The sequence below is a fragment of the Talpa occidentalis genome, unplaced genomic scaffold (assembly GCF_014898055.3).
Source record: "Talpa occidentalis isolate TD23 unplaced genomic scaffold, MPIMG_talOcc4v2.1 talOcc4.7, whole genome shotgun sequence".
In the NCBI taxonomy this organism is placed as follows: domain Eukaryota; kingdom Metazoa; phylum Chordata; class Mammalia; order Eulipotyphla; family Talpidae; genus Talpa; species Talpa occidentalis.
Genome location: NW_023605083.1, coordinates 2,426,662 through 2,440,156, shown reverse-complemented (window position 1 = coordinate 2,440,156; position 13,495 = coordinate 2,426,662). Strand labels below are relative to the sequence as shown.

Genomic DNA, 13,495 nt, shown 5'->3' with positions numbered 1-13,495 from the left:
CTGCTCGCGTGTTTCCTGTATGAAGCCTGTCGGGCCAGGCTCTCGTCTGCTAAACGGCCCCACAGCCAAAATTCTGCTCAGACCCATGCTCGGCAGCTTACACAACAGACATCTGCCTGCTCCTGAGCTGCAAGTCCCAGGCCTGGGTGCCGGGCTCCGGTGAAGTGTCCTCACGAGGCAGAGACGGAGCAGGCACGTGGGGTCTCCCCAAGGAGGGCTCTTATCCCAGGAGGGGGCCACCATCTCACTGGGGGACAGGGTGTCAACACATGGACATGGAACACGGTTGGGCCCGTGGCAGCTCCTTTCTCAAGTTCAGCCCGTCTACCTCTCCCCAGCTCTCCCCACCGCTGGCTGGGCTCCTCCGGAAGGAGCCCCTGCAACCGCCGCTCGCGTTCTCAGGGGCAGCCCTGCAGAGACACAAGCAGGCACTGTTTCTTCGGTGGCGCCCAGGTCCTGGATTGCTCCTCGGGCAGAGAGCTCTGAACGCTGGACCCTGCACTGCAGTGACTGTGGACTGGCCAGGCGGCCCTGTTCCACCTGCATCCACTACAGAGTCATCCACCCGAACTGCCTCTGTGCGTGTTTCTGAACGAAGCTGCGGTTGCAGGTGTCCATCTGTGCATCGTTCCACACAGGAGTCTCTGTGCAGCCCCTCTGTGGGGGCAGTTTTGGGGAGACATTGCATCTGGGTCTGAATGCCACCCCGTGCCTGGAGCGGGCCCTCTGCGTGCCAGGCCCTGGCCCAGGGGCCAGGCAGTGACCCTGTGGGTATTAAGACCCTCTGCGCTTGAGAAACTGAGGCCACATGGCTTGAATGTGACGGGGGGCTAGATCTGTCTGATCTCAAGCCCGTGACCTTAGTCATCCAGCTCCACCTCGGCCCTTTCCCTCGTGGAAACACGCGGGGGTGTGGTGCAGCAGGCTCCCCCTTACTTGGCGCGGCGGAAACCACCTGAGTTTGAGTCTGTTCCACTCAGCGACCTTAGTGTCTCTACACCTTTTTCAAAAAATCTTTGCTTTATGCAACCCTTGACTGTCTTACTTCACAGCATGTGCAATTCATTAGGTTTCTGCAGATCACCTGGAAGAAGACAGAGGCTACCTCTCCACAGAAACAAGGCACCACTCCGGTGTAGAAGTTCAATGAGTGGAACAGATAGGGAGGATCTTTAGGGTGCTTGAATCTCAGGTGCTTTCAAAGGGCTCTGCTGTCTTACTTGGGTTCCTTCACCCATCCGTACATCCATCCATATGTCTGTCCATATGTCCACCCACCTATCCATTCACCTACCTGCCCACCCAATCATCTATCCACCTACCCACCCACCCACCAGCCAACTCACTCATCCATTCACCCATCCACCCTCTGCTCGTCTGCCCATCCATCCTTCCACCTGTCCCCCTACCCACCCACTCACTCATCCATCCATCATCCATCCACCCATCATCCATCATCCATCCATCCATCATCCATCCATCCATCCATCCATCATCCATCCATCATCCATCCATCCATCATTCATCCATCATCCATCCATGCATCCGTCCACCATCCACCCATCATCCATCCACCCAACCAGCCAAGATTTGTTTAGTGTCTACTGGGTGCCCCTAATGTTAAAGTTACCCCAAGACCTTTGAAGGTCTCCTGCCTGTTGACATTGCCCCCAGTGTCCAGAATATGACATCAATATTCTCAGTGTTTTGAAGACACTTAAATCTTCCATGCCTATTTGTGACTCAGAGGCCTGGCCTCACCAGCTACAGAAGGTTCTGTTTCTTCTAAAAGATACCAGAAAAAATTCTTCTTGCTTGTTATTCCAATAATAGAAAAAGGGGGAAGCAACACCAGCCCTCACCACAGGCAGCCACCCAATGGGCCACAGACCACTGGCGGCATCCGAGCATGTCTCGGCTTCCCTGGAGTAACACAGAGCCGGGGACAGCTGCTGTGGACAAGCGCCAAGGTGCTGGCGGGCAGTGTGTGGATGGCCAGGCAAAGGACTTAATTTGCACCCGAGCACAAAATCAAAGACTCCGCCAGCCTAAGAACCGTGTGCCTGCATAACTGCTTTGCACTACCTGAGAACGCACCGCCAGGTACATTTCCAGAGAAAGTAATTAAGGAATCCCCGTTGTCTGCGCGCAGCCGCGGAACTCAGAGCGCTGGCCTTGGGTGCGCGCGGGGACCGGGTGTCTCCTCCCCGCCTGATCCTTCATCAAAACGAACGGCGCACACTCAGGAAGGGTCTGGGGGGCCTCCCCAGCTCCTAGCTGCCCCTCCAGCGTGGTGTCTCTGCTGGTGGCGTCTTGTCAGGGAAGCAACGGGCAGCAAATGGAAGCCCGGCCCCGGGAAGGGAGGGGGAGATTAATATTCAAATCTCTAGGCCTCCCTGAGACCTGGCAAGCGCCAGTTAATATTTATCAGGGGCCCACGGGGTGTGGGAGGCTGAGTTAACACGCCCAACACATGGCCCTGGAGGCAGGGAGGCACCGTCCGACCAGGAGCTACGGAGAGTTGAGGCTCCGAGGGCTTGGAGGCCCCGCCCTGCTGGGTGAGCCCATCAGGGGGACAAGTTAATATCTACAGCAAGTGGCCTCTTCTCTGAGACGCTGCAGGTTCGCAGCCAGGTGTCGCCCACGCCGCCCGCGCCGCCCACTCTCACTAGAGCTTCACAAAAAGGGAAGCTCCATTCTGCTGTGTCCACGCGGACCCGGCACCTCGAGAGGGGTGCGTGGGCTGGGAGGCTCCTGGCCCGCTGGCAGGCTGAGCCCCCGCCCCTGGGGCCGCCCCCCAGAAGAATGGCACCAAGCAGACACCCATCATCTGGACTCTGAGAAGGGGGAACCCCCCCCACAGCCCGCTTGTCACTGTGTTTGTTGACAGCCCCCTGGAAACAGCCCTCACTGCTGCTGTGAAGTCTCGTTCTGTCTCCCACTCGCTCCGCTCCCAGACAGTTTTTGAAAGGCAAAAAGTCTGGAAAACACAGGCGGCCCCACCCCCACCCCGGCCACCAGCAGGGGCGGGCGCAGCCTGGGTGAGCGGCCACCGCGTCCTCACCTGGCCCCACGTGCACCGCCTCCAATTAAATCAAAATGGTTTGTTTTTAATGGTCTTTTACACTGACAAGTGGGCGATCATTTTGGGCCCACTAGCTGTCAGGGAACCAAGGCAAATCCTCCGTTGATAATGCCCAATGCTTCCAATTAGGAGCGGAGGCCGCTCCTGGCTCGCTAACGATTCCCCAGCCAGCCCCTGGGCCCCTTTGGCGTTGGCTGTTTCTTCTCGCCTCCTCCGCCGCAAATTACTGACACAAAACGGAAGGCCGGGCGTCTCCTCCGCCACGCCAGGCCCGGGCCCTGTTGGGCTTAATGAGCCGATGGAAGTTTCGTGGCTCCGGCGCTAAATTCTTTTCTTGTTTGACAGCTGCTCGGCTAAGGCGAGTGTTGACCTTATAAAAGATTTAGTGTTTCTCATTATTTTCTGTCAAGCTTCACAAGCGATAGCTCTGCAGTTATCATTTGCATCCTGGGGTGCGAGCGTGCGCGGGTGTGCGTGTGTGTGAGTGTGTGTGTGTGCGCGCGTGCACGTGCCGGCTGGTGGGGGCTTCGAGATGGAGACGGGAAGTGGGAAGGGGTCTTCCTCTCCCTGCCATGCATCTGGATCCTGCGCAACACCCAGCGTGACATCCTCCCTGGGCTGAGGGGTTTCAAAGAGAAGCCAAGCCGCAGAGCCGAGATGCCGGATGGATCGATGGCTTCCAGGCTGCTTCCAGGCCGCCCCGTGGAGGCACGGAAGAAACCCGTCCACCCGAGGCCGGTCCACTCCCGAGGCTACGGGCAGCAGCCCGGCCAGGGATGGCCGTGCCGGGCGGAGGGAGGACCCGGGGCCACCCGGGAGCGCAGTGTTAGGGCCGCACTCAAGACCTCCTGGGGCCACGCCACCTCCTCCGGGCCGCGGACAGCCTCGCCGCGAGCTTCCGCCCCTCCTCTGCGTCCTACACAGGGGCTAATGGTTTTGAAAAGCAGAACCATTTCTTAAAAAGTCGCACGCGTTATCCTCCCCAGAGATGGCAATGAGAGCATGTGCTACTCCTTGTTTGTTCCCGCACCCATGCCAAATTGGGTTGCTCTATAAATAACAAGACTCCAGGGGATCTGGCTCCTTTGCCAGCCGCCTGCTGGCCTCTCCACTCCGCTCTCGGTCTCCGCGCTCCTGTTCATGCTCCCGACCACGGGCATCCCAGGTGCGGGGCCCAAGGTAGCCAGAGAGGGGCCGAGTTAAGGGCAGATGAGCACAGAACGCCTGGGTGTTCTGAGTCTTCCTCGATACCATGGGAGACTTGGGATCTCTTGGGGCAAAGACACACACCCTCTCCACCCCGTGCCCTGGGTGGACCTTGCTAATCAGTTAGGAGCCTGGACCCAGCCGAGTGTTTTGTAAGGGGAGACGGTCATCGCCACCAACTGTCCATGGAGCCGACCCGTGAAATGAAGCCCTTCCGTGCCACCCACGCCTTGGGGGGCCATTTACTAAGGTGCTAAGTACCCTAAAAATCCTTTTCTTTTCATGCTACATTAAGATGACATTTATATAAAAGGAAATAAAATAAAACCCCTAAAGAATAGATACATGGGACATCACCAAAATTTAAAACTTTTGGGCCTCCCTGGTGGCACAAGGGGCTAAGCACCACCCTATGAAGCTGTCCGCAGCCTCTGCAGCACGAGTTCGATTCCCTGCCAGCCAGGGAGCTACCCACAGGGCGCAGCAGACCTCTCCTGTCTCACCCACTGCTCCCCTCGGCAGTGTGTTTCAGTCAGTCTGCCTGTTCTGTTCCCCACTCTGTCTCTGGTGAATCTTCTCACACACACCCCGCACCTCTGGCCTGTACCCCAGCTCTTGTATGCATAAAAATAAAACAAATCTTTAAAAAAAAAATTTGCCTTTTGTGCCTCGAATGGTAAGACGAGCAGTGATGGTAAGCAGTCCCATTTTTAAGTGAGTAAAGGCCATGAGTAGACAGTCCCCCAGAGACAGTACGCAAACCTCCAGTCAGGCCATGAGAAGGGGCTCCACGTCTCTCACCACTGGGGGGAGGCAAGTCAAACCCACAATGAAGAACACTCTGCACCCACAAGCTAGGGCGGCCTTCGCCACCTCATCATCGTCCCTCCCTCACCCCACCATCACCATCGCATCACATCACCGTCACATCATCATCCTCGTCATCCCCAACCAAGCGTCTGCAAGGATGTAGAAAACACTCGGAACACTCGCGCCTCACTGCTGAGAATAAAAAATGGGGCAGCCTCTTTGGAAAACACGTGGCAGTTCCCAGAAAGGCTAAACCTAGAGCTCCCACGTGACCCAGCACTCCCGCTCTGAGGTCCATCCCCAGCAGAAGAGGGATCCAGGCAAACACTTGCACAGGAGGCCCTCGGCAGCACGCTTCACAGCAGCCAGACAACGGCAACGGCGCGGCCGTGGGCTGGTGAGTGGGGGCACAGCGCGGACACACGCGCGGTGAATCTCACTGCAGTGGAAGGGAGTGAACCCCAACGTCGGCTGCAGTGGGGGTGACAAGAGAAGCCAGCACCTCACGACCGGCAATGCCTCCCCGTCACGGGGAAGGCACCGGACACAGCCGCAGGGACAGATGCGAACAGGAGCAGCGCCGGGGGGAGGTGGTGGGAGCCACAGATCATGGACTGAGGGTTCACTGGGGGGTGATAAAAATATTCTAAAGTTAGATTGCGGTGCTATAAATCACTTTAAATGGGTGCATTTTATGGTATGTGAATTATATCTCAATAAAACTGTTTTGTCCTTTTTTTTTTTCAATCCGGCCACCTGAGTCAGAAGCGGGGCCTCGCCAGACCCCTGTGTGTGGAGCAGGGAGGGGTGACAAGTGGAAAAGGTCTCGGGTGCTGGGGAGGCCCGGCATGTCCCACTCCCCAGGATGCAGGATGACGGCTCTCATTGCCAGAAGCCTGTGAAGTCTGCAAGCTGGCGAGCGAGTGGCACTGACTGGGGGTCTTCAGGAGCTCCAGGCATCCCCCTCGCTCTTATACCCACAGCACGGAGCAGACAGGCTCGACCGACCTCAAGAGCTGCTGACCCACCTTAGCTAATCTTGAGGCTGATCTACAGATCCTGGCCTGGCTTCTAGAAGCAGCAAATCAAGTCTCCTTTGGAGGCCTGGATGGCTGGTGGTGTTTGCCCCAGGAGAGCCCCTCCGTCGGCATGCGGAGGAGACCTGGACCCCGGGCCCACTTCGCCTCTGGGAGCTGGGTCTCCTTGGGCCATGACTTAACCTTCCTGAGTCTGCCTGCTGCCTGGTCCCCCTTGAGGGCCGAGGCCTCCCCTCCCTGGCCCGGCCCCTGGCGGCCCCATGTCAGCCACTTGGGCCGGAGTTTGGATGTCCTCTGACGACGCAGCAGGGGCCGGTCCGTGTCCTTGCTCCGTCTGTCTCTGAGCCACAGAGGAATCAGAGCCGGCAGCAGAAAAGCAGTGCAGGGACCAGATGTCTCAGGGGAGGCCGTCCTCGGGAATCCCTTGGCCTTCGGCGGCCACACCGGAGCCCAGGCCCAGCCCTTCGGCAGCGGCACCTGTGAGCCCCGGGATCCTGCCGCGCCCTGACCTGCCGCTGCCCGGCCTGACATGAACGACCAACCTGGGACTGAGCCGCGCGCGGCAGCCCCTCTCATTAGAGGAGACAGCCTCTCCATCTTCCAAAGCAAAACCCTCCTCCTGGTCACTGGAGCGGTTGTCACTTAAGAGAAAAACTAAAAGCTCTATAGCTGTCATTTTTTTTTTTTTTAGCTCTTTGGCAGATTTTTTTTTTTTTTTTTTGCAACCTGGCTATTTATTCTCAAATCCTTTCTTTTGCCCTCTTGGCCCCCAGACTTGGCAGGTGAAGGCCTGGTGTCCAGCTGAGGGCCCAGGGTGGGGGTCAGTTGGCCCAGCTACCCTTTAAGCAAGATGGGATCAGGACACCCCCACCCCCACCCCAGGAGCCTGTAAACTTGTCCGGGGGGTTGCTGCTTCCTGGCCGCTGTGGACACACACCTGCCTGCACAGGCCCGGCGCCTCCGGGGCCAGCCAGCCTGGGGCCCTGGGGACAGGGGCGAAGGAGACCTACTCGCTGCCTTCCCGCCGGCCGGAGCCCTGGGTCCCACCTGCGCGGCGCCTCGAGCTGCAGGAGCGGGTCGTGAGGACAGAGGAGGGAAAAGAAAGCAGAGGGACCTGGCCAGAGGGAGCAGCCCTCTCCCGCGCCGGCCTGGGGTGCTTCCTTGGGCTTCGCGGGGAAGAGGCCGAGTGAAGTGGAGCCAGCCGGGGGCAGCCGGCACCAGCCCGTCCCAATCACTGGCGTCACTTCTGAAGAAACAAATTCTCCCGGTCACGCCTCCCAAGCTGCGTGGCGGGGCCTCTGGATGGCCGCGGGGCGTCCAGGCGCCTCCCCACGTGCAGTCTGATCCCTCCCACTTACGCTAAAAAGAGGAAACGTGTTTAAAAGAGGAAACGTGGGGGAGCCCCTCTGGCTCCCACTCGCGACGCCTCCCTGCCTGAGGTCCCCCCTCAGGTCGGGGTTCACCCTCCCCTCCTCGCCCTCCGTGGTACCAGCCTCGCGCCCGCTGGAGCAACCAGCCCTCACTTCGCACCTCCGCACGCTTCCACAGATGGCGCCGTCCTTCCGCCCACCCTGTGAATTAAGTTTCTTTCATGCAGCGCCGTGTTCCTGAGACTGACACGCGTTCGCTCAGAGAGCACCGGGGCCGCGCTGGGCCTCAGAAACATGAGCTAGGCCCGCCCGGCCCGATGCAGGCGCCCCTGGCCGCGGGGTTGCCGCACTCGGGGTGGGACGCGTGCAGCAGAGGGGCCGCCTTCCGTATCAATTTCATTTCAGTGGCTGGGAATCCCGAGAGCCACACGTGGCTGGTGGCCACCAGGCCCAGCAGCACCCCTGCGGGATCCGAGGGGCACAGCGCGTCCACAGCATTCTCAGTGGACCCTACCACCTGCTGTCTACCCACTCCCCGTCGGCCAGTGCACAGCTCTGCCCACATCATCCTGCTCAGTGAGGCTCGTGCAGGCATTTCTGGAAGCTTCTCCAGGGCACATATGCCAACTGGGACTTGTCAGTTCCAGGCGGGCACAGGCCCAGCCCGAGCTGACGCCGCCGCCTGGGAGTGGCTGGGCCGACGGGCACCCACACGGCTGTGCACAGAGCTGGCACTTCTGCTGGCCAGCCCAGGGCTCCCATTGGCCCAGCCTGATGCCTGGGGCTCCGGCTCCTCCGGAGCAGGCAGTCCCCCCAGCCCACTAGCTGAGCGCCTTTCCCTGCGTCGGTCGGCCCTTGAGGTCCCCTCCGAGAATCCCCCAGAGGCCCTGCTCCCTCTAATCTCCACTCTGCCCCTCTGTCAGTCTTGGCTTGTGTGTGAGCTCCACAGCCTCTCTGGCCCCAAAGGACGAGTTGATGTCTCGTATTGTAAGCTCTTACAGAATCTGGACCTTTTTAAAATAGTTTGCACACCCATCATAGACCAATCCATGGTGTGGTGCTGGCCTCCCGGTACCCTCGGCGCCTGGCAGGTGTGCTCAGTGGACACGCACAGGCCACAGACACGCAAATGGCAGGACGGGGGCTGCATCTCACCCCACCCAGGTCACGGGTCGCCTCCTCCTCAGTTCATTCCCTGCCACAAGCAGAAGCAGCAAGAGCTCACCAAGCACCAAAGGGTCGGGCACACAGATTAAATTACAAGTTAAATTAGAAACGGCCCCAAATGTAAGCAACAAAATGGCCTGAAAATGCAAAAGCACAGTTATAAACAACTTAAGGACCAGAGAAGAAATACAAACAGAAACTTGACAGAAAACAGATGAAAAGAGAATTGAATAAAAATAAGAGACTCCCAATCCATGAGATGAGATAGAAGATTTAGAGGGAAACGCAGCAGTTAATGCTGTCGTGTAAATGTCATTATTGGGGGGAAGAAAGGCTGGGGGGTAATTAGCTAAGCAGGTGACTCTAGATGTCAGAAGCAGCACAGGGGCGTCGCCTGAAAGAAGGAAGAAATGAAGTCAGCCGCAAAATTAATGCAATGTCAGAGCTACCACCAGGGGTATCAATCCAAGGAAAAGCTAACTCACTGCAAGGGGGTCAGGCGAGCGTGGGTGCTCTCAGGTGACCCCTGGGAGAGGGACTCCAAGCATCTCCAGCCCGGGGGCAGCTCACAGCCCCTGGGGGAGTGGCCCCAGCTGTGGCTGGGGAGTCCCCGCTGACATCCAAGCTCCCTCCCAACGCAGCTCCCTGCGAATCTCCTGCCCATCCTCCTGCAGAGAGGCTGAGGCTGCCGGGGGCGGGCGGGGTGTTCCCAGGAGAGCCCTGACGACCCACCTCTCTCCTGAGATGACGCACTGCTCATGCCCCTCGTTCCCTGGCCCTCGGCCGCATTCCAGTACTTGCTTTCATTTTCACCAATTTGCCCCAATTCTCCCTACCTCAGGTGGCTCCTGGACTCTAGAACAGCTCCCGGTAGCTCCCTCTGCCCCTTGGGGAGACCCTCCCTGGCCCAGACAGGATTCCTTTTCAGGTCCCGGATCTTGCTGGGGCTGGACACGCGCGTGACAGGGGCCGCGCCATCCTGCAGGGGGCGCTGCGGGCCTCGCCCTGGGCCTTGCTGGGCGCCCTCTGGACACCCCTCAAGCAGGACCGCGGCTCCTAGGGCTGCTGGTGGCCTCTTATTTACCTGCTCGGGCCCGGAGCGGCTCGGCTCCACCAGGCAAAGCCATCTCCCGCCAAAGCCCACCGCGTTCCCGGCTGCAGGCGGAGACAGGCCGCAGATGGCTTCATTTAGAAGCGGCGCGGCAGGAATTCCTTGCTCCACAGCTCTTCATCCTCTGGCTGGGGCGTGGGGTCAGGACCGCACACGGTCATGAGGCTCTTCATCTCCCCGCTGCTGTCTGGGAGGCGCGAGCCCCCCCGGCTCCCCTCCCAGCCCCTGAGAAGGGAAACCGGCTTTTCGGAAAGACCCCACCGAGTCCGGGCCTGGCTCACTGGGTGACCGGGAGCCGGGCGCGTCACCTGCCAGGGCTCCGGGGGCCCCTCTGTGGCACTGGGACGCCTCTGGGTGTTCTGAGGCTTGTGAGAAACGCACACCTCACGCCGCCGAGCGGCAGGCCTGGCTCCACACCAGTGCCGGGGTGCAGTGCGGTGCCCGACAAGGCTCCAAGGCCAGGCACCTCTGCAGCTCCCCCATCTGCCTGGGTGACTCAGTCCCTCCAGATGCCTGTGCAGTGGGGACCCATCGGCAGCCCCCGCCCTGCTAAGCGTGTCGTGAAGCCAGAACACGCGCGGGCGGTCGCGGGCGCGTCCTTAGGAAGCGGCGAGAACCAGAAACGTGTGCACGAGCAGAAGGCGTGAGCGCTTGGCTGCCTCGGGCACAGAGTAGCCGCTTAATATTTTTAATTTTTTAATTTAATTTTTTTTATATTAAAGAGCAGGTTTATTAGGAAAGGGATAGGACAGTAAAGACACTTCACAGACCCCAGCGGGCAGGACGAGCTGCCCCGAAAGGGCCAGGTTTGCTGAAGGAGGCCTGCGCGGCTGCGGGCGGGCGGCCTTGAGGAGCGCGGCCTCCGCTGAGGGAGGTCAGTGAGGAGATGCCCCGGCAGGTACAGGGCACAGGCGGGCAGGCAGGGGGCTGCTGCCCTGCGGAGGGAGAGAGTTGGTGAAAGGAAGCACCTGCATAGGCCCAGGTGGGCAGAGTGCTGCCCGCTTAATATTTTTTAGATGGGTGGATGGATGAGTATTTCCTCCATACTGAAGCTTCTAAGTAAAGGGAGATCGCAAAAAAGAATTTTTAGCTGGGTTTTCTCTCGTCTGTGTGCTGGTGTTAACCTGATTCCCGGAGATGAGAGTGGGCTTTGAGTCCCCCACCAGCAGCACCCCCACCAGTAGCAGCACCCCCCACCAGCAGCACCCCCACCATCAGCACCCCCACCAGCATCAGATCAATACCACCCACTATTAACACCACCATCAGCAGCCCCCACCACAAGCACCAAATCAGCACCACCCCCATTTGTACCGCCCAGGCACCCACATGCCGAACTGTTCCCCGGGGGGGCCTCGGGAGAGTTGGATCAGTGTCCCGAGGCGAACAAATTGCCACACGCTTGGTGACTTAACCAATAAAAATCGCCTCTCCAACAGTTCTGGAGGTGATAAAGCCAAAATCAAGGTTTCAGGGGGATGCGCCCCCTCCCAGGCTCCAGGGGAGAACCCCTCCTTGCTTCCCCACCCACTGGTGGCTCCCGGGCCGCGGCCACCACAGCTCTCCCCACATGGCCTCCTCGTGTGTCCAGTGTCTCCAGAAAGACACGTGTCGGGGGACTGACTCAGAGCCGTCGGAATAAGCCAGGATGTTCTCATCCTGAGATCCCCAACTGGATGGCATCTGCAAAGACCCCTTTCCCGAAGAGGGTCACGTTCACAGGCTCTAGGGGTTGGGACGTGGACATATCTTTTTGGGGTCATCATTCAGCTCGCTCCAAGGGCCTGGGAGGGTGTGGCAGAGTTGCGGACAGCAGACCTATGCGCCCTGTGAAGACACTCAGGTGACAGGCCACCAGCCACTGGGCATAGCCACGGGACCTAAGGGGGCGCCGCCAGCATGGGCCCAGGCGGCTCCTGGAGGCCTTGGGGGCGTCTCTAGCTGCCTCTGGGAACCCGGGTGTCAGCAACATCAGGTCACCGTGTGACAGTCAAGCACCCCTCGAGAGGGACATAAAGTGTGTCTTGGAAGCCTTGAGCTTACTGGCCCTGCCCTGGTGGATGGATTTGGGGACGGGGCCCGGGCTCTGCCTGTGTCAGAGCAGCCGCAGATGGTTCTGAGGCGAATCTGAGAAGCCCATCCCAGAGCCTGCGTCCCTTGGCCCCAGAGACATGGCAGCCTCTGTCCTCCGCAAACCCACAGGGCACCCCCACACCGGACCTCCGGGCGGGCAGCGGGCAGGCAGGTCGGGGTCTTGGCTGCTTACACTAGTAACCAGGAGGCTCCTGCTCTGCGCTGCCCCTCCCTGCAGAAGCCCCCTCCGGCGGGGAGCGGTGCTGGGACCAGGGCTCTGCTGGAGCGAGGGCCCCTGACTCCTGCTGCCTCTGGCAGGAGGGGCTGGGATCAACCTTGGGTGAATCAACTTGGGTAAAGGAGCCCGGAGGGCACCAGGGGGTCCCCGGAGAAGGGGGCTGCTGGGGCTCTTAGGGGTGGTGAATCGGCATGTGGAGCAGGAGGCCCCCAGGAGGCTGTGGCTGCCGCGAGGCGCCCTTACTGCACGTTCTCCCGCCTCCAGCGGCCCTCGCTGCCTCCCTCCTGGGGCTTCCGACCCCTCAGTACCAGGAGGGCCCCCACACGGTTCTGCCCCCCACAGCTGTTTTTAGTATTGCCCCAGGATGGAAGTAGGGAGCGGGAAAGGGGTGAAGGGCAGTCCTCGGAGCGTGCTGTCGGGCACCCGCCCTCTGACCAGGTCCTCTCTCTGTCCACAGGTGGGCGCCCACCTTGACACGTTCCCCACCGAGGCCGACCGCCAGCGAGCTCTCAAAGCCCTCCGGGAGGAGCACCCCGTGCGCCAGGGGACCCTGCGGATGGGCAACTACACCCACCCCTGAGGCCCTGACCCCACACAGCCCCCCGACTCACTCCCTGCCCCGTGCCCACGCACGCCCTGCGCTGGCTAGGACCTCACAGTCAGGTCTCAGGTTAGTTATTTTGCTAAGAGTCCCCCCTTTTTTAGCCACCCCTACCTGACCTGAGTCTCGGGGGCCCTCTACCTTGGGGCCTCCTCCAACCCTGCGCCCGCAGGGCACCCTGGCAAGGCAGACATCAGCCCCCAGGCTAAGGGCCAGGCGTCTGCTGCCCTCACAGAGCGGCCTGCTGCTGCCTGCCTCCCCCTCCATGCCCGCTGCCCTGTCCCGCCAGCCAGTTGTCTCTGGGGCTCCTTACGGGGTCCTCTCCCCCTCCCCCGGCATCAATCCGGGGCACCAAGGTGGGCTTCCCCACCCAGACCCACCTGGCCACCCCTCAGGAGGACAGCGCCCCCAGCTGGGCCGGCTGAGCACGCGCAGGCCAATCTCCCGGGCCAAGCTCTTGCCTTGGTTTCCTGCATGTTCTTTGGCTTCTCCCCACACGTGTGTACTGAGCTACTTGAGACATAAACGCTACTGCTCATGCTCCTCTTGCGTCTTTATGTGGAAGCTGGTAACCCCATCATGACTGCAGAGCCGACCTCAAGCTCTTGAAATGACGCTGCTGCCCCACAGGGGCTCCGAAGGCGGCGGCTTCCCCAGGGTCCCAGCAGCACCGTCCTGAGGCCTGAAATCCCCCCGTGACGCCAGCCGGGGGGGAAACCAGCGTCTCCATTCATCTCGGCCAGAGCCACTCTGGGGACTTGCGACCTCGGGGAGCGCAGCACTCGGGGAGCACAGCG

General features: G+C 60.2%; 1 protein-coding gene across 1 annotated transcript in view; it reads left to right on the top strand.

The window, feature by feature from the left end:
- CFAP77 (cilia and flagella associated protein 77) overlaps positions 1-13,233 on the top strand; it is a 90,654-nt gene extending 77,421 nt beyond the window's left edge. Inside the window, exon 6 of the mRNA XM_037492962.2 lies at positions 12,555-13,233. Within this exon, the coding sequence (XP_037348859.1) occupies positions 12,555-12,677 (123 nt within the window). The 3' untranslated portion in view covers positions 12,678-13,233. The remainder of the gene's footprint in view (positions 1-12,554) is intronic.
- Positions 13,234-13,495: the final 262 nt, after the last annotated feature.